The sequence below is a fragment of the Epinephelus lanceolatus genome, chromosome 6, assembly GCF_041903045.1.
Source record: "Epinephelus lanceolatus isolate andai-2023 chromosome 6, ASM4190304v1, whole genome shotgun sequence".
Lineage (NCBI taxonomy): Eukaryota > Metazoa > Chordata > Actinopteri > Perciformes > Serranidae > Epinephelus > Epinephelus lanceolatus.
Window position 1 is genome coordinate 9,625,398 of NC_135739.1, and position 20,299 is coordinate 9,645,696.

General features: G+C 41.2%; 2 protein-coding genes across 4 annotated transcripts; both read left to right on the forward strand.

Moving 5' to 3' along the window:
• The first annotated feature begins 1,398 nt into the window (after positions 1-1,398).
• Positions 1,399-10,329, forward strand: LOC117254436 (4-trimethylaminobutyraldehyde dehydrogenase-like). Of its 2 annotated transcripts, none has more exons than XM_033622745.2 (12): positions 1,399-1,557; positions 2,376-2,537; positions 5,305-5,450; positions 6,346-6,475; positions 6,583-6,717; positions 6,857-7,053; positions 7,637-7,777; positions 7,864-8,052; positions 8,258-8,345; positions 8,839-8,980; positions 9,304-9,416; positions 9,575-10,329. In XM_033622745.2, exons 2-12 carry the CDS (start codon positions 2,396-2,398, stop codon positions 9,667-9,669), a joined length of 1,518 nt encoding a protein of 505 aa, XP_033478636.1. In that variant the 5' UTR covers positions 1,399-1,557; positions 2,376-2,395; the 3' UTR covers positions 9,670-10,329. The 2 variants fall into 2 exon arrangements, with proteins under 2 accessions (XP_033478636.1, XP_033478637.1); XM_033622746.2 differs by lacking the exon at positions 1,399-1,557 and adding an exon at positions 2,082-2,219.
• On the forward strand, positions 2,195-20,097 carry LOC117254503 (4-trimethylaminobutyraldehyde dehydrogenase). 2 transcript variants are annotated; one of them, XM_078168597.1, is made up of 12 exons: positions 2,195-2,219; positions 13,100-13,261; positions 14,699-14,844; positions 15,561-15,690; positions 15,965-16,099; positions 16,233-16,429; positions 16,632-16,772; positions 16,859-17,047; positions 17,259-17,346; positions 18,723-18,864; positions 19,146-19,258; positions 19,432-20,097. In XM_078168597.1, exons 2-12 carry the CDS (start codon positions 13,120-13,122, stop codon positions 19,524-19,526), a joined length of 1,518 nt encoding a protein of 505 aa, XP_078024723.1. In that variant the 5' UTR covers positions 2,195-2,219; positions 13,100-13,119; the 3' UTR covers positions 19,527-20,097. The 2 variants fall into 2 exon arrangements, with proteins under 2 accessions (XP_078024723.1, XP_033478755.2); XM_033622864.2 differs by lacking the exon at positions 2,195-2,219 and adding an exon at positions 12,780-12,905.
• The last annotated feature ends 202 nt before the right edge of the window (positions 20,098-20,299 follow it).

Here is a 20,299-nt window from a genome sequence, read left to right on the forward strand (position 1 = left end):
TTTTGTGAATGGAATATCTCAAAATGCCTCAAGGGAACTTCCTCAAATTTGGCACAAACATCCATTTAGATGCAGGGAAGAACTGAAGAATTTTGTCATCAAAGGTCAAGGCCACGGTGACCTTGCGTCCATCTCATTCTTGTGAATGCGATATCTACATAGAACACCTTTAGGGAATTTCTTCAAATTTGGTACAAAATTCACTTGAACTCAGCGATGAACTGATTTTAATTTGGTGGTCAAAGGGCAAGGTCACTGTGATCTTGCGTCCATCTCATTCTTGTGAATATCTCAAAACACCATGAAGGAACTTCCTCAAATTTGGCACAAACATCCACTTGGATGCAGGAATGAACTGATTAGAATTTGGTTGTCAAAGGTCAAGGCCACTGTGACCTTATAAAACAATGTTTTTGGGCAAAACTCAGGAATTCATGTGTTAATTATCACAAAGTTTCACACAAATGTCTACCAGAATAAGATCATGAAGTAATGACATTTTGTATCCAAAAGGTCAAAGGTCAGTTTCACTGTGACATCATAATATTCTGCATAAAACATTTTTCTGGACATTACTCAGCGTCATATCTTAGGAACAGAAGGGGAGACATTTGGTTGGACTCTGACTTAGTGACACTAATCTTGATTGTCCACCTTGAACCCGTGCTGATTGTACAGATCTTCTGTGTTGCCGTGTTGAAGCTATAAGTGAAACATCCATGTTTAAGAATATGCGCTTCTTCGCAGCAGCATTTGAAGCATTGTCAGCTGTCACATGACTAGACCAGGGGTAAGATGGGATTTTTGAACTGGGGGGGGCCAAGCTGTCAGCAAATGATTCTAACTCAATTAGTTATTTTGTGTAAATACATAAATATATATATATATATATATATATATATATATATATATATATATATATATACATAAATATATATATATACATATGTATTTACACAAAATAACTAATATATATATGTATAATGTAGTTTTACAGTTTTCTGACTGAATGAACATTGGTAAACAAAGGCCTACCTGATCAACACTAGCCATACATGATCAAACTGTTATTTGTCTGGTATGTCAATCACGCACCAAAACTTCATGCCTTCTGCATATGTTTTATTTAAACATTTGCTGATCTCAGCAGGATGAAGAATCTCAGCACAGAAAGTTTAACTGTATTCTGACAAAAAAAAAAGCAAAGAAGCTATGTGCAAAAATTAATAATAAAATAAAATTGAAATGATTCACACTCGTGCCTTCATGTAAATGATTATAAACATAATGTTGGAGCCAATATGGGTGTTTTTTGTTTGCTGCCACACCACAAGGGGGCAGTCAAGGTTTTTAGAATTGGTGATGGGTCACGTCAATCAATTAAGTACAAAAGACAAACAGGTGTGGGGATCAGTGTGTTTTGGACCACAGGAGGTGTTACGTTTCTTACCGCAACACATAATGTTAAAACATAAGAAATTAATCTAGTAAATAAATACGTTTCTGTCAACTAACACCACCGAAGATCCGAAGAATACATCGCAAGAAAACACAAAGGTATGCATGTGCAAGAAAACACTTAGTGGTTCATTCACCGCAGTGGAAACAGGCACTGGGCCAGTTTGTCCACTAGAATGTTGTTATTTTACATTTAGCCTACTTCAGGTGAGTCCAAATGCCTTCTTATTATTGTCAGACTAGCTACTCAACATTACAAAACAAATATTTGCCACATCTGGGAAAGGCAACAGGCAACAGGCATAGGATATTTAGGTTCTTGAAAAAAAAAAAACGCTGTGATTATTTTTCTTTCTTCTCTGGCTTCATGTGGCAGAAAAATCACCAGCTCCGTCATTAGACAGTTGTATGTGATCACTGTGGTTACCGCCACAGCACAGACACAGCTACCAGCTCCTCTCAGGACCCTCGTGCCTTATGGTGCGTTACAGTTACACTGGAAGTCGGAACTCGGAGTTCCGAACCACGTAACCTCCGAAATGAGCGCTTCCCAGTTTAAAAACTAGGACATGGAACATGGAATTCGGAAAAAAAGGACAGTTAATGAAATGAAACGAAAACCCCAACGTGTATGCTTGTAAATGCCAGATTTCAATGCTTTTCCGACTTCACTCCGAAGTCCAACTGGAGGGAGGAGGTGAAATTATATTTTCTCTGCCTCTGTGTCAACACTATCCAGTCTGTGTGCTGACGCATTAACGGTAAGGTTGACGTTTTTCCTCTGTAGTCCATGTTCAAATGTATCTACTGGTCCGGTGTGCTGCTTTTCCTCGTGCTTGTTTAGTTATGTGCATTGTACTTCTCCTTAATATTAGCTGTTTTAAGTAACTTTGCTGTAACGCTTCGTGTCCCTGCAGGTCCACTGCCTCTTTTTAAAATGGCCCAGTCAATCCTCGACACCATGCCCGGAGCCGCCACAGGAACCGTGGTGGTCACAGAGCCTCTGAATTTCTGGGGTGGGAAACGAGTGAAGCCCCGGCAGGAGAAAAACGCAGAGCCCGTGTTTGAACCTGCGACTGGTAAATACAGCACACTGCAGAGTGGTTCATTGTGTAATCAGAGAAGGGCGTAGGTTTCATTTCAACTTTGGTGGGGACCAGTGCCATACACAGACAGTTTGTGGGACAGGTGCTCAAGCATGGGTGCAGATCCCAGGGGGGATGGGTGGGACATGTCCCCCCCAATTCTGAAAAACACAAATTGCCCCCCCCCCCCAATTCTAAATAGCTTAAATGATTGAAATTGAACAAATGTATACAGTAGCCCTATATACTGGGAGAAAGGGAAGATGATGAGGAGAAATGGGAATCCGTGAGAGGCGAGAGATGAGAACGTGAGTGGACATAACATGCCTGAGACCCTGAAACTAGAAGTAGCATTAACTAACAGCGAAGCAGTGAAAAGGAGGGTGATGGCTGGTTCCATGTACTACTGGCTGTTTAAGAGAAATAAACAGTAAAGGTAAGCATATGATTCTCTTTGTAGTGCTTTTTGAATGACTTGGTGATGGTGATGAGCCTCTATGAAATCGTGAAATATGCTGGCAATCTCAAGCGCTCTGTGAGCATGATTTGCACACGTGCAATTTAAAAAAAAAAAATCACAACTGATTGTGTCCCCCCCAAACTTGTCATCAGATCTGCACCCATGTGCTCAAGTGAAAAAAGGGCATCCCCACAGATACAGTAGGTATTACAGCTGCCCTTAAAAAGTATGTACTGTTGTATGCAGTATGCACACAATCAAGACATACTACTGTCTCATAACATTACACCCTGAACTTTGACCTTCTTGCTCTTATATCCATGACCTTGGAGATAAGACAAACAGCACTTACCAAATTTGCCAGAGATGGAGATCAAGTTTATTTATATAGCACATTTAATTAATTTCCCCTCAGGGGGATTAATAAAAGTAAATAAACTTAAACTTTATTGAAAAACAATGGCAGCTGCCCAAAGTGCTGTACAAAATAAAAGAATGGCACACAAATATATGGCAATATAAAATGTACACAAATATAAAATAGAATAAAACTGGTAAGAACAATTACAAACATTAAAAAGATAATAGAATAAAATATTAAAATAAAATAAAATAAAATATTAAAATCACTGCAAACAACTAAAGGCCATTAAAAACATGTACGTTTTAAGATTTGTCTTAAAATTGTCAATGGAGGGGGAGGATTTGATTGAGAGGTGAAGGCTATTCCAGAGCTTTGGAGCAGCAACTGCAAAAGCACCATCTCCCTTACCCACCATTACTCTGTCATCGTTATATTTTTATAGTTTTATAGTTGTTGTTTGTAATATTTATGACTATTTTTTTCACTTAAACAATCAATGTTCCTGTTATTACTATTCGTCTGGTCATCAGTGACTTGAACGTGCTGTCATCCGTCACTGCGACTTCTGACAGCTGTCAGTCAGCTGTCAATGAGTGGTCAAGCTGTCATCTTTCTGTGGCTCAGTTGATGTGATCGGATCTTTTACTGCGCAGAGGATTGTGGGTCAGAATAGCCAGAAAAGCATGCTGGCTTGCATACTGCAAAATCGGACCAGATGTAGTAGAACATCCTGGTATTTTTTGGCATACTGCATTTGACATAATTTATTGGGACATACTGTCTCTGGCATACTTTATAGTATGGTAGTGTGGGTATGGGGACGCACAGATAGATGCCTCATTGCCGCTGGATCATAAGATCAGGGAATCAAGCACACGGCGTTAGCTAGCTAGCACGCTAGCAAGTTGATAAGTTGTCTACTTCATAATCAGTTACACCGTATCATGACGTCTTCACAAGTATTTTAAAATAAGCTGAATTCAAGTAGTTTTTCAGCAATAAAGTAATTCAGTTCATATAAGCCTAACACACAGTTCTCTACTGAGCATCCAGCAGTTATTGTGGCCTAAATGTCCAGATTATAATTAACTGCAGACAAAAATTTCCAGAATCTACTACGTGCAGATCATCGGGGTTGAGAAATATAAACGCTGTAGGGCTTTTTGTCCGGAAAAACACAGCTCCCTTGTTTGCTTGCATTTGTTTACTTGCCCTCTCCAATATGGCGGTGCAGTAGACGTATCGCTGCAATGGGGCCTGACACACAGTGTAAGTATATCTGTTTAGGAACATTTTTAATTTCGTAGACTCTTTCCACATTGTCAATTGTCATCTGTACTTCTGTGTCTATACTGTGGTTTCCAAACAACATAAATTTAGTTTTGTTCAAATTTAAAGACAAATTATTTATGCTAAACCATTGTTTTAATTCACTCATTTCTGTTGTGACCTCCATCAAAAGCTGCTGCAGATTTTCCCCCGAACAAAGAGCACAGTGTCGTCTACGAAGAAATTTAAATTTTCTGGGTTCCATACATTTATCATTTATATACAAAATAAACAGTTTTGGACCTAATACTGACTCATTCTGATATTCTCCATAGCAAGTACTTTTAGTGCTTTAACATGTTTTGACACTGATATTTAATTACTTTTACTTAAGTAACGTTTTGAATGTGGTACTCTGACTTGTAACAGAGTATTTCCGCGCTGTGGGATTTCTTTGCTGGGGTGGAGTGCCCTCTGGCTTTTTTTTTTTTTTTTTTTTTTTTTTAGTTGAATGAATGTTTTTAAAAGAGAAAATCTGAAAACAAGTTTTGCAGCTGCGTTTGTTACAATATAGTAGTACTTGCGATAGAGTCCTCATGTTTCTCTCACTTCTTGTGTTTGTCCTGGAGCTCAGCCCGTGTAACCTGTAGATCTTGTTGTTTGTGCAGGTCGTGTCTTGTGTCAGATGGTACCCTGTGGGGCTGAGGAGGTGGACGAGGCCATGCAGAGCGCCCATGCTGCCTACCTTAAATGGAGCAAGATGGCGGGCATGGAGAGAGCTCGAGTAATGTTAGAGGCCGCCCGCATTATCAGGGTAAGGGTCAATCTGTGTCCATGTAGTCTGTTGCGCAGCTCAAATTGGAGCTGACTGTTGAAAGCATGCCGTAAGACAGTAGTTATTCATTAAAAGCAAAAACTCCCCTCCCCTCCTTCCACTGCTGGCCTACATTTGCACAAAATAAACCTTTTGTGTGTCTGTGGCCTCTTTAATGTCATGCCGGTAAGGATTTCAACCTTGGTTTGTCACCAACAGAGAGTGGTACAAGAATGAGTCCTAAAACCAGGAGATGAGTCAGCTTTTTAGCACTCCTGGTTTCCTTGTTTTCAAGTCAATGGGTTTTTGGTTAGATGCCTGAAATAAGGTCTGGGGTTAACACAAGCTTGAGAGACTTTCACATTTTGTTCTATGACATGAAATTCGTCAGTAAATACCCCACTTGTGAATTCTGAAGCTTTGACGTGTCTTTAAAAAGAACTTAATGCTAACAAGTGGCTAAAGGAAACTACAGATCATCATTACGCCAAACACAGCTTTACAACCTTGTTGTGCCAGCAATGATGAATTTATGCGGCTGGGGTGTCGTTGGTTTATAGTCTAATGTTAGCTTTTTACTTCTGGCAATTGCATTTAGGCCTCAAAAATCATAAAATTGGTGTTTGTTTGTGAGGATTATCTTACTAAACAAGAGATAATTTTCAGTAATAATCCAATATCCAATGGAAAAATCCCACTGGCATTTTGACAAGGCAACCAGAGTGATGCTAACGTCTGTGTCGGCCCACAAAAAAACATCACATCTGCAGCACTTGATTGTATAATGTTAAAATTACACATGTAATGAGACTAAACCACCACAGAGTATCTTTTTGCATCTTTTTTTATTTAGTATTTCAAGACTTTTTGGTTCTTTTTATTCTAACAAAACAAGGAAAGAAGTGAGAAGATTGCAAAGCTGGAGGTGATCAACAATGGCAAGACCATCACTGAAGCACTGGGCAATATTGTTTGTTCTGCTCAGACCATTGAGTACTATGCTGGCATGGCTGGTACGCTTGCAGGTGGGTGCACCAACACTTTAGTTTTTGTCAGAAAAGTGTGATTTTCTTAAGCTGTAAAATTTAGCATTGTGATGTTTTGCTGTTGCGCCGTGTTTGGTTCTTTGAAGGCCAGCACGTCCAGCTTCCTGGTGGATCCTTTGCCTACACCAGGAGGGAGCCCCTTGGTGTGTGCGTGGGAATCGGTGCATGGAATTACCCCTTCGCGATCGCAGCATCGAAGTCTGCTCCTGCTCTGGCATGTGGTGAGTGTGTAACAGTGTGTATTACCAAATTATTATAAGACTTGAGATAATTATGGTGCAGCAGTAATGTGTCTCTCCTGTCCCTTAAACATAAACGCACACACCATAACCATAACCATGTTTAAATCTGGTTGTTTAGGTAACGCCATGGTATTTAAGCCCTCTCCGATGACTCCTGTGACTGCCATCATTCTGGCTGAGATTTACAAAGAGGCAGGGGTACCAGACGGACTCTTCTGTGTGGTTCAAGGTGGAGCAGAAACTGGCACCTTGCTCTGCCATCACCCGAAGGTCGCCAAAGTCTCTTTCACTGGCAGTGTGCCAACAGGCAAGAAGGTATGGAGACCAAGACAGTGCAATCATTTTTACGTCTGCCCATGAGGTTATGTTTTTGGTAAAGTTTGTTTGTCTGTCAGCAGGATAACACAAAAATTACTCTCCTGATTTTCATGAAACTTGGTGGTGGCATGGGCTCAGAAAGAACTCATTAGATTTTGGAGCAGATCCCATTCGCAGGGTGGACATACAAATTATTTTGCGAGATGCTTTGAGCATCCACGTGTCTGTAGCCAACAATGCTATTTGCACCCAGTGTGGCTGAACACCGATCAGTCAAAACATTAAAACCACTGCCAGGTTAAGTGAATAACATTGATCATCTTGTTACAATGCATTGTTCTGCTGGTGAACCTTTGGTCCCGGCATTCATGTGGATGCCACTTGACACGCTCCACCCAACCAAACACTGTTGCAGACCAAATCGCCCCCTCACGGCAACAGCACTCCCTGATAGCAATGCCCCCCAGCAGGACAATGCACCATGTCACACCACAAAAACTGTTTAGGAATGGCCTGAGGAACGTGACAAGGCACTAATTTTCCCTCTTGTTAATACCCTGTGTGTTCTCCCTGCCCTCAGGTTATGGAAATGTCTGCAAAGGGTGTGAAGCAGGTGACTCTGGAGCTCGGAGGGAAATCTCCTCTCCTGATCTTCAAAGACTGTGAACTGGAAAATGCAGTGAAAGGAGCACTCATGGCAAACTTCCTGACGCAGGGACAGGTGAGGCAGTTGTATCATATATGCGTTGTGTTGTATGATGTCAAGCCCGTCCTGAGCCGATACATTCGACATTCTGCATTGTACAGGTTTGCTGCAATGGGACCAGAGTGTTTGTGCAGAGAGAGATCATGCCCAAGTTCCTGGAAGAAGTAGTGAAGAGGACTAAGGCCATCCCTGTGGGTGACCCCCTGTTGGACGGCACCCGAATGGGAGCGCTGATCAGCAAGCCACAGCTGGACAAAGTGCTGGGATATGTCAACCAGGCCAAGCAGCAGGTGTGTTTATAATCCTCCGATCATTAGATCAGAGGAACATTTAATGATCCCTGTGGAAGAATTGAGCAGCTGTGGAGAGGCATTTATCTGAGAATAAATCAGCTGTGATAGCACCACTGACACTCTCACTGCACATGAAAGCAGCTATATGAAGTTTAATTACACTTATCTTAATTCTTATAGCTGTATGACTCTGATACTCTAGGGAGCCAAGGTGCTTTGTGGAGGAGAGCCCTTTGTCCCCAGTGACCCCAAATTGAAAGGAGGCTACTTCATGTCACCCTGCGTACTTGGTAAGTCTCTATATGGATTATCCAGGATGTTTTGATTTCTTGTAACACCCTCATTTCCACCCATTCCAGCTGTGTTTCATTACCAAGCACTTAAAAGGACTGATGAGAAGAATCTGACATGCTATATCATTTTTCCACACTGGTGCTAGCTTGGTTTGGTCTCGGCACGTCAGCGCAGCATAGCAGGGATTCGTGGTTCCATTACAACTGGGCTACCTGCTAGACAGTGTCTTTGACTGATGACGGCTTGTCTTACAATAAAAGTCCACCTTTATTTTGTTATTTAAAAGCTTTTATTGTGAAGCAGCAGCATCATCAGCAGTAACTTAACATGACTCCTTCACGGCTGAAAGCGAACGTGAAACCGTAAAATAAAGCAGATATCTGAGAGTACAAACAGGACGCAGGAGAGAACTCCAAACCACGGAGATTCAGTTGGAGGCTACAAAAGTCCTGAGAGCTGAGTGACATCCATTGTTTTTTCCTGACACAGATAACTGCAGAGACGACATGACCTGTGTGAAGGAGGAGATCTTTGGCCCGGTCATGTCCGTGCTGCCTTTCGACACAGAGGAGGAAGTGATCAAGAGGGCCAACGACACCACCTTTGGATTGGCCTCTGGAGTCTTCACCAGGTCAGCAGAAGACAATACAATATCATATTGATTGTTTGGACAACAACACCAGCTTGCTGTGTAACATTAGTAAGGTTTTCTGATGATAGCTGCCAGCCTTCTTACGCAATCATGTTTCTCTGTATCGAGTTCACACAGTACTTATTGCATTCCATTTGGCAGTTTTCTTGACGGCTGCTTTTACGAAACCCTGAACCGCAGCCAATGAAAAAATCTGCCAAGTGGAAACTATTGTGCAAAAGTAGTCTCTGTGGTCAGGGGCAGATGAGGCTGCATATTGCTGTGCTTAAAATCTGAAGTCTGTTCCTCTCCTCTGCCTGCAGGGACATCTCTCGAGCCCATCGTGTGGCTGAGAACCTGGAGGCAGGGACCTGCTTCATCAACAACTACAACACCGGCTCTGTGATGGTGCCATTTGGAGGATACAAGAACTCAGGTAGGGTTTAAAAAATGGTCAGAATCACCATTTTTGTCATCGTATATGCAAAGGAAGTACATTCATAGTATTACACTTTATTGCAGTGAGTGACCTAAATTATCTTCACTGAATCAGGTGAGAAGAGTGTTAACACAATCTCTACTGTGCTTTATCAGGCTTTGGCAGAGAGAACGGCCAGGTGACAATCGAGTACTACTCCCAGCTGAAGACTGTGGTTGTGGAAATGGCCGACGTCGAGAGCCTCTTCTAAACTCACCAAGTTGTGCCACAGCTATGAATTAAAAGCTGCACCTCTACCTTCATTCATGATCTATGCACCAGATCTGAGTACACGTAGCTCTCTCTTCTTTCACGAATGCTACACCCACACTAATACGTTTTCATGTTAAAATTCATTAGCTATTGTTATGTCTACCCCTAAAACAGAGAATTTTTAAGACGCTGCTGAGCTTGTTTTAGTTTGAAAATGCTGGGATTGTGTTTTAGTCCGGACGTACGTAAACAGAGACTTTTGAAAATAATGACATAGACACCCACGTGCCTCCTGATTGGATCTTATCAGTTATGCTGTATTTGCTTTGCAACAACTCTCAATCTGTTTTCTGCCACCTTGACTTGTGTTACTTTAAGTAATAATTCAATTTCGTCCACCAAGCAAAAGAATACCATGTCTTGCTTGTCACCATTGCTGTTCTATTATCTGCAACCATCTGCAGACTAGATGATATACTTCTGTTTACACCAGCACATGCATGCCCAGTGTGCGTGGATGGTCATGTGATATGCTATTTCATGCATGCTAGTATGGATGGAGATTATTTCTGAAATGGTGCTACAATGTCTGTATGTACAAAGAACGTTTTCACTTTCAAACACTGTTTTAAAATAAAAACGTATCAGTGTGGATGTACTCTGTGTTTGTGTCATACATGTGTACATACATCTGTTGAGCAGCTAAATATGTTAGATTCAAAGTTTGCTTGTTGCTTCTGAATCTGAAGATTAATTGACTGTAAAGATAGTTCACTACCACTTTTTTAGTAATAACTGACAAACAAGCATTTATAATCACATTTCTACAAATATCCAGTGGCTGATGGGCTCCATTTAAATTTTTCCAGTACAATAATATATCAGTAATATGTCACCACATGTTCAACTTTTTAACTGATGCTTGGTAAAGACACAGATGTAACAATGTAACTAGCAGGTGTTGCTTAACAACATTTGTTACCCCTCCTGATTTATTTTTATGCCGCCGTGCTGGCAATAGCCGTGGCAGGAGGAGGTCTGTCCATCCGTCCGTCCTTTTTTATTCTCTTGAATGCGATATCTCAAGAACACTCAGGGAAATTCTTCAAACTTGGCACAAATGTCCACTTGGACCTAACAATGAACTAATAAGATTTTGTTGGTCAAAGTCACTGTGACCTCATCGGTCAAATTCTCATGCACGTAATATCTCAAGAATGTCTTGAGGGAATATTTTTATTTGGCACAAACATCCACTCATGCTCGAGGAGCTGACTGGATTTTTTGCTTGGCAAAAGTCAAGGTCATCTGTACTTGCACCCCTCTCGTTGTTGTGCATGCAGTATCTCTAATGCCTTGGAGGACTTTCGTAAGATTTGGCACAAATGTCCAGGTAGACTCAAGAATGAACTGATTAGAATTTGTTGAATGTCAAAGATCAAGGTCACAGTGACCTCACAAAACATGTTTTTGGCCAGACTCAGAATTCATACTTACACTGAAATTTGCATACAGTTAAACTTGCACAGTCATACTTTGCACAACTGTTATTTGCACACGTGGGCACCCTATTCATGTTTACAGTGTACATATTTTTTATGTTACTATTATTATTGTTATTTGCGCTCAGATTTTATATTTAATTGTTAATACTATTTCCTTTTTATACTTTTACTTTATATTATTTTTATATATTTTATACTTTTTGTTATGCGCCAATACACCAAGCCAAATTCCTTGTATGTGAAAACCTACTTGGCAATAAAACCGATTCTAATTCTGATTTCACACAAATGTCTGATAGCATAAAATGGAAAGAATTTCTTCAAATTTGGCACAAACTTAACAATGAACTGATTAGATTTTGAAAGTCAAGGTCACTGTGACATTGAGCTGGTCTTACTGTTGTGAACACAATATCTCAAGAATGCGTTGAGGGAATTTCCTCAAATTTGGCTCAAATGTCCGCTTGAACTCAAGAATTAACTGATTAGAATTTGGTGATCAAAGGTCACTGTGACCAAATTAATTCATATGCTAATTATGGCAAAACTTCAAAGAAATGTCAAATTGGATATAAAATGATTAAGTGATGGCATTTTATATCCAAACGGTCAAAGGTCAGCTTCACCATGACATCAGAGAGCTCATAAGTCACGCCCCTTCCGGTAGACCCCCATAGGACCTCTAGGCTCGGAAAATATGAATGGGAGTCAATGGAGAGAAAATTATTATTTTCTGGTCCCAGTCATTAAATGCCTTGGATTACACAAATGTTTTGTGTCGGTCTAAATAATATTTTTTCATTTGTTCATGAGTTTGACAGTTTATTGTATGATTCTTCAGTTAAAGGCTGTGGAAACAACGTAATGAGAAAGACTACATGTCGCCTATGTGACGTCACGTCATCACACTTTCCCTCCACTTTTCACCTCACAGTGCTGCTGCTGGGTCTTCTGCCACGATCTATGGAGCTATCAGATCGGCAAACATCTCCCCACTGAAATTTTCCACATGTCCAGACTTGTAGTGGTTTTCACCATGCTTAAGGCTTTTGTCCTCTCCTTGGAAGAAGGCGGTGAAGTGTACCAGAGACACAGCCATGTTCCGAGTGCGAGTGGTGATGTATATCATACGCGTCGAGAGCAGCGAAGAGCTGTAGTCCACAAAGCGCTCTCACACAAAACCTAACAGTATCAAACTTCTTCTCGCTAAATTGTAGCCTTCTTTGCACGAAAAAACATATTAAAAATTCACAAACAACTTATGTGAAATTTATGGCACAATTCAAACAGGACCAGAAAATAATTTTCATCTAGCCATTGAAATACATTATGAGAAATCGATTTTTAAGGTCCCATGTACCAGAAACACGCAACTTAGGAGCTCTATAATGTTGTGTCCATTAATCAACATCATAATAGCGAGTCAATTGAAATTATTAGATAATAGTTTTACCATACATTTGAAGTAAATTAGGTGTTTAAAGTTTACTTTAATATCGAATCATTTTACCATAGCAATTCCAGGACACAGGCCCTCCAATACTCGCGACATTTGGTAATTTTCCGTGTGTGTTGCCCTTTAAGGCGTAATCCACTGTCTATAGGCGCAGTTAAAATCTTAGGTGGCAGCAGCAGGAGGCGTGTCCTGACAGGTTAACGGGGCGTGAAAGGTTCCTTTTATGCGACCTCTCCATCGACACTCTCCAGTCCGTCTGCTGAAACGACAACGGTAAAGCTTAATTTCCTTTTTGTGCATATCTGTTTAAATTTACCTGCGCATTCTGTCGTGTCTCATGCTAGTTTAGCTAATAGCACTACAGTGATGCAGACAGTTAGCTAACGGTAAGAGCGAGCAGTTTGACTCACTTGTCCTAAATGTTAGTTAATTAAATAACTTTGCTGTAACGCTTCGTGTCCCTGCAGGTCCACTGCCTCTTTTTAAAATGGCCCAGTCAATCCTCGACACCATGCCCGGAGCCAGCACAGGAACCGTGGTGTTCACAGAGCCTCTGAATTTCTGGGGTGGGAAACGAGTGAAGCCCCGGCAGGAGAAAAACGCAGAGCCCGTGTTTGAACCTGCGACTGGTAAATACAGCACACTGCAAACTGGTTCATTGTGCACTGCTTCATGTCTAAACTGGTCATACTGGTTAAAATGTTAAGTCGGATGAGGTGGGTGGGTGCACACATCTGTGCAGCAGGGTCACTATGAGGACATGATGTTATGTAACTCTAACCCTCCCTTTTCTTCTTCTGTGGTGGGTGGATTAGCTATGGCATGTGATGACTTTAAACAAATCTGATAACAAGCAGACATGGAAAGTATTTCAATTAAATGTATTTAAAATACGTTCGTAATATTTAATTACTTTTGAGTATTTTGCAGTGGTGAAGTATTCAGTTCCTTTACATAAGTAAATGCTAGTACCACACTGTGAAAATGCAGAAAAAAGACTAGTTCTTGCATAATTTTGTGTCAGGTGGCTAATTGATTAATAATAATGATAATAAAACATGTTATATATGGACACCTTTACCACTCAAGATCACCTTACAGGCAAAGATAGAGAAAATAACAGCCAAAAAAAGTCAACGAGTTAAGGAATAAAGTCAAATGGATGGGAGGCTTTTTGAAAGCGGTGAGTTTTTAGGCTTTGAGACTGATGGCACGACTGTCTGGTTGGAGGGAGTCCAGAGTCGGGGCAGAGCGGCTGAAGGCTCTAGACCGCATGGTGGTCAGGCGGGACGGTGGGACAGGTGGATGGAAGAGGAAGACCTGAGACTAACCCAATCCCAGCCTGCTGTATTTGTATTAACTGTTGGGTGGATCGATTTACAACAAAGCATCATGTTTCATAAAATGTTTTTTACGCAAAAAATCTTTAAGTAGCTCAAGCGAGACAACTAAAGCTGTCAGATCAATGTAGCGAATCAAAAAGTACCAAATTTCCCACTGAAATGTAGTGCAGTAAAAGTATAAAGTGGCATTAAAAAGAAAAGACTCAAGTGAAGTACAAGCACCTGAAATTGTGCTTAAGTGCCGTATTTACATTAATGTTTGTAGTTACATGACGCCAGTGAAGATTTTTGTGATTTGCATTTAGCTGGAGAGAAAAATACTTGACAAACTTAAAATACACCATTTTCATGTCATTTTAATTTCAAATAAGACACATTTGTATCCCGAGGTTTAAATCATATCTTGTATAATAAAAATGGACAATGAGTTTCCAAAAATAGAAAATCAAAACATGGCAGCAGATGTTTTAATCATGGCAGGCCGCCACGTATAAATGAATGTGTGGGGAACCCTGCATTTACTCAGGTACTGTACTAAAATCCGATATTTACTTCTGTCCTCAAAGTAAACAGTCAAGTTTTGAACACAGAGTATTTCTACACTTCATTATTGCCACTTAAACTTAAGTTGAAGGTCTAAGTACTTCTTCCACCTCTGGTAATAACTGAGATAGTCTGCTTGTTAAGTAATGAAGTAACCTGTAGATCTTGTTGTCTGTGCAGGTCGTGTCTTGTGTCAGATGGTACCCTGTGGGGCTGAGGAGGTGGATGAGGCCATACAGAGCGCCCATGCTGCCTACCTAAAGTGGAGCAAGATGACGGGCATGGAGAGGGCTCGGGTGATGTTAGAGGCCGCCCGCATTATCAGGGTGAGGGTCAATCTGTGTCCATGTAGTCTGGAGTCTGTCCAGTTTGATATCACTGTTGCGCAGCTCAAATTGGAGCTGACTGTTGAAAGCATACCGTAAGACAGTAGTTATTCATTAAAAGCAAAAACTCCCCTCCCCTCCCTCCACTGCTGGCCTACATTTGTACAAAATAAACCTTTTGTGTGTCTGTTGCCTCTTTAATGTCATGGTAGGATTATATAATCTTAAAGGGGAACACCACCTATATACCAGTATGTTATATAAATGGTCTATGAAAGGTCAGTCCATACTGGTGAACACAAGCCGCCCTCTCTCAAAGCCAGAAACCAGAAACCTGTGATATCATAGGGTGTAAAGTGTGGAGCTGCTCTACAGTCTATGAACGAGAGACTGATTGTGTTTCTTTTTACACCCAAGTGAACTGTACACTAATGTAGTCTTCTCAGTTCTGAAACAGAAAATGCACCTGTGTACTGTAACACTCCCCTGGGTGCTCTCAGTGTCATCTAGAACATCTTTCACCATTCACTGTCAGTAGACCATAGGAATAACGTGTGTGTTATGAAAATGGATGTATTTCCCTTTTTAAAGCTATATACATGTAATGACACTAAATTACCTACTAAATACTGACTACATTGATATCTTTTTTAATAGTTCTGACAAAGTTTTGCACTAACAGCTGTTCTTTTTTTATGCTATTGTGATAAAAATAGGAAAGAAGGGAGAAGATTGCAAAGCTGGAAGTGATCAACAATGGCAAGTCCATCACTGAAGCACTGGTTGATATCGATATTTCCTGGCAGACCATTGAGTACTATGCTGGCATGGCTGGTACACTTGCAGGTGGGTGCACTTTAGTTTTTGAAACACTCATTTGTAACATGAAACTGCTTTATTCAGTGTTTTTACTGGGTGTGTTTGTTTCGGAGAGGCCTGTCCTGTCTCCATGTTAAAACCTTCTGAACAATGAACAGTGAAGGAATTCTAACCGGGAGAAGTTTCATCTCATTGCAAACTTCACTGCTAGATGCCACTAAATCCCCTCAAGTCTTACACACTGTTCTTTTAAGTTCCAAAACTTGGCGTTTAATGTTGCGTTATATTTGGTTCTTTGAAGGCCAGCACGTCCAGCTTCCTGGTGGATCCTTTGCCTACACCAGGAGGGAGCCCCTTGGTGTGTGCTTGGGAATCGGTGCATGGAATTACCCCTTCCAGATCGCAACATGGAAGTCTGCTCCTGCTCTGGCATGTGGTGAGCGTGTAACAGTGTGTATTACCAAGTTATTATAAGACTTGAGATAATTATGGTGCAGCAGTAATGTGTCTCTCCTGTCCCTTAAAAATAATCACACCATAACTCACCGTGTTTAAATCTGGTTGTTTAGGTAACGCCATGGTATTTAAGCCCTCTCCGATGACTCCTGTGACTGCCGTCATTCTGGCTGAGATTTACAAAGAGGCAGGGGTACCAGACGGACTCTTCTGTGTGGTTCAAGGTGGAGCAGAAACTGGCACCTTGCTCTGCCATCACCCGAAGGTCGCCAAAGTCTCTTTCACTGGCAGTGTGCCAACAGGCAAGAAGGTACTGAGAGCAAGACAGCACCAAATTTTTCACCTTGGTCAAGAAGGACATGTTTTCAGTGCAGTTTATTTGTCAGCAGAAGTATGGAAAAACCACAGGCCAGGCCTTTTCACAGTATTACCTGATATTGATCTAACTCTTGACAAGGCTACAAGGCTTCAATTGACCTCGTTAATACCCTGTGTGTTCTCCCCGCCCTCAGGTCATGGAAATGTCTGCCAAGAGTGTGAAGCAGGTGACTCTGGAGCTCGGAGGGAAATCTCCTCTCCTGATCTTCAAAGACTGTGAACTGGAAAATGCAGTGAAAGGAGCACTCATGGCAAACTTCCTGACGCAGGGACAGGTGAGGCAGTTGTATCATATATGCGTTGTGTCGTATGATGTCAAGCCCGTCCTGAGCCGATACATTCGACATTCTGCATTGTACAGGTTTGCTGCAATGGGACCAGAGTGTTTGTGCAGAGAGAGATCATGCCCAAGTTCCTGGAAGAAGTAGTGAAGAGGACTAAGGCCATCCCTGTGGGTGACCCCCTGTTGGACGGCACCCGAATGGGAGCGCTGATCAGCAAGCCACAGCTGGACAAAGTGCTGGGATATGTCAACCAGGCCAAGCAGCAGGTGTGTTTATAATCCTCCAATCATTAGATCAGAGGAACATTTAATGATCCCTGTGGAAGAATTGAGCAGCTGTGGAGAGGCATTTATCTGAGAATAAATCAGCTGTGATAGCACCACTGACACTCTCACTGCACCGCAGCAGTTATATGAAGTTTAATTACTCCTACCTTCATTCTCATAATTATTTGACTCATATGTCTGTTTTTTCCAGGGAGCCAAAGTGCTTTGTGGAGGAGAGCCCTTTGTCCCCAGTGACCCCAAATTGAAAGGAGGCTACTTCATGTCACCCTGCGTACTTGGTAAGTCTCTTTGTAGTCTCTCCCCACCAAGCGACAAAGCGTTTAACAGGACTGATGACAAAAATCTGACACACTGAACACCATAAAAGTTAACTCTGGGGTCAGTGAAGATGTATGACATACCGTTTTTTGCCCAGAAGCTAACCGTTGTGCTGTACCGACGAGGACTACGGTGCGATCGTATCCCTTTCAGAAGCTTTGTAATTCAGCCTTAAACTGCAGCGTCTTTCTGGAGAATCGTAAAGATGAAGTCAAACTAAATGTCTTTTGTGATTATTTATCAATTTTTATGCCTCTGTGCCAGAGATAGCTGTGGCCGGAGGCATTATGTTTCCGGGTTGTCCATCTGTCTATCTATACATGTGTCGCATTCTTTTAAATGCAATATCTGAAGAACGCCTAGAGATGTCTTCACATTTGGCACAAACATCCACTTGGACTCAACGATGAAGGGATTCGATTTTGGTTGTTATAGGTCAAAGATCAATGTGACCTTGCATGTGTCTCATTCTCGTGAACACCTCGGAAGACTTTCTTCAAATTTGGCACAAACGTAGCAATGAACTGATTAGATTTTAAAGGTCAAGGTTACTGTGACCTTGAGTTGGTCTTATTCTTGTTAACATAATATCTGAAGAAGGCCTTAAGGGAATTTTCTCAAATTTGGCACAAACGTCCAAGAATTAACTGATTATAATTTGGTGGTCAAAGGTCACTATGACTTCATAAAACACTCAAGAATTCATATGCTAATTATGACAAAATTTCAAACAAATATCTAATAGGACATAATGATGAAATTATGACATTTTATATCTAAACGGTCAAAGGTCAATTTCACTATGACATCATAATGTTCTGCAAAAAACACTTATTTGGCCATTACTTAGAGTCATATCTCAGGAACAGAAGGGGTAACATTTGGTCAGATACTGAATTGACATGTGAGAAGCATCCATGCTTTCACAGACATAAATGTAAACTGTAAGTGCAACTTGCCTGGTTTGCAGAGGCATCCAACCAGAGGCTGTGTTCCTGATTGTGTGTCTGCTCTGATCTCAAACGCACTGTGCAATGGATTAACGAGCGACAGAAATAACTGTCCAAATCCTTGTTGATTTTATTTTTCCAATAAGCTTATATTTTCTATTTTGGACAAGTAAGTTTGACCATCGGGCAAGAAAAGAGTGTGTGGCTTCGATTAGCCAGGCTTTGGTCATCCACTCTCACAAGTTTTATCATGGTGTTGCAGCCATCAGCGGAGTGTGTATGGTTGTGTGTGCAAATAAACCTACAGACTGACATGCCCAACTGGTCACAAATATTCTGTCCCAGTTCGCACCGTGTGTTACATCCACTGCTTTTTCCTGACACAGATAACTGCAGAGACGACATGACCTGTGTGAAGGAGGAGATCTTTGGCCCGGTCATGTCCGTGCTGCCTTTCAACACAGAGGAAGAAGTGATCCAGAGGGCCAACAACACCACCTTTGGATTGGCCTCTGGAGTTTTCACCAGGTCAGCAGAGCACAGTTGAGCTTGTCATCATTACTCAGCAGTCTGTTGCCACTCCTGATTCACACCGCTGACCGTTAGCTTTTGTAGATAGTGAGGTTATTGCATTCTATTGGCAGCAGTTCAGGTGTTCCAGTGGAAACTATTGCACAATAGTGTTCTCTGTGGTTGGAGGGCAGATGAAGCAGCATGTTAACTGTGTGATCAAGTTGCATACAGACTGTTGAATTTTTTTTTTTTTTTGTGCTTAAAATCTGAAGTCTGTTCCTCTCCTCTGCCTGCAGGGACATCTCTCGAGCCCATCGTGTGGCTGAGAACCTGGAGGCAGGGACCTGCTACATCAACAACTACAACATCAGCCCTGTGGAGGTGCCATTTGGAGGATACAAGAACTCAGGTAGGGTGTTTTAAAATAGTCAGAATCACCACTTTTGTCATTGTTAATGCAAAGGAGATACATTCACAGTATTACACTTTATTGCACTTTATTGCTTTATTGCTTCGCTGAATCAAAGTCAGGTGAATCATTAAAACAGACGTGTTAACACAATCTCTACTGTGCTTTATCAGGCTTTGGCAGAGAGAACGGCCAGGTGACAATCGAGTACTACTCCCAGCTGAAGACTGTGGTCGTAGAAATGGGCGACGTCGAGAGCCTCTTCTAAACTCCTCTCACCAAGTTGTGCCACAAATGTGAATTAAAAGCTGCACTTCTCTCTTCATTCATGATCTATGCACCAGATATGAGAACATGTAGCACTCTCTTTACACGAACGTTACATCCACACTAATACGTTTTCATTTAAAACGCATCTCTATTGCTGCATACGCCTAGCACCTACACTACTCTGACATATTGAAACCCCCAAAACCGCCGTATTAAAATGAAAGCGTATAAGTGTGGGTGGAGCCTATGTTTGCATCTCACATGTACTTAGAGAGAGGCAGGTCTGTGAGAACTTAAGAACCTGTTCAAAATTCTCTAGTTTCTTCATCCAACAAGTGAGCCTACTTTAGAATTAACCAAGTACATGAATAGAAATCTGCGTATTACAAAAAGAACAAATGCTGGTGTGTGTGTGTGAGAACGACCATGAGCCTTATTCAGAAATACTGTGTGTAGTGAACTGAGCATCAGCATCTATCAGTTGGTACCAGATTTTTATACTTTACGCTGAACTGACACAGTTGAACAACTAACACCTTTTTATCAAAATAAAATGTTTTAGATACAAAGTCTCTTTTGCTGTTTGCTTGCTTCTGAGTAAAAGATAAATTACTACCACCTCTTTAGTAACAACTGACAAACACATTAGTTTCAAGCATGTATATATTGACAATTTTACAAATAACCAGTAGACTTTTGCCAGTACAGTGAAATCATTGACATCTCCAGTTCCAGTTTGATCTGTACATTGTAACTCAGGGGTGTCCAAAC

Excerpts from the sequence above, each read along its gene's own strand:
- LOC117254436 (XM_033622745.2), top strand. The coding sequence starts at position 2,396 with ATGGCCCAGTCAATCCTCGACACCATGCCCGGAGCCGCCACAGGAACC. Across the intron at positions 5,451-6,345 it reads AGGCCGCCCGCATTATCAGG|GAAAGAAGTGAGAAGATTGC; the intron begins GTAAGGGTCAAT and ends TAACAAAACAAG. Across the intron at positions 9,417-9,574 it reads TGGAGGATACAAGAACTCAG|GCTTTGGCAGAGAGAACGGC; the intron begins GTAGGGTTTAAA and ends GTGCTTTATCAG.
- LOC117254503 (XM_078168597.1), top strand. The coding sequence starts at position 13,120 with ATGGCCCAGTCAATCCTCGACACCATGCCCGGAGCCAGCACAGGAACC. Across the intron at positions 16,430-16,631 it reads GTGTGCCAACAGGCAAGAAG|GTCATGGAAATGTCTGCCAA; the intron begins GTACTGAGAGCA and ends CCCCGCCCTCAG. Across the intron at positions 17,347-18,722 it reads CATGTCACCCTGCGTACTTG|ATAACTGCAGAGACGACATG; the intron begins GTAAGTCTCTTT and ends TTCCTGACACAG.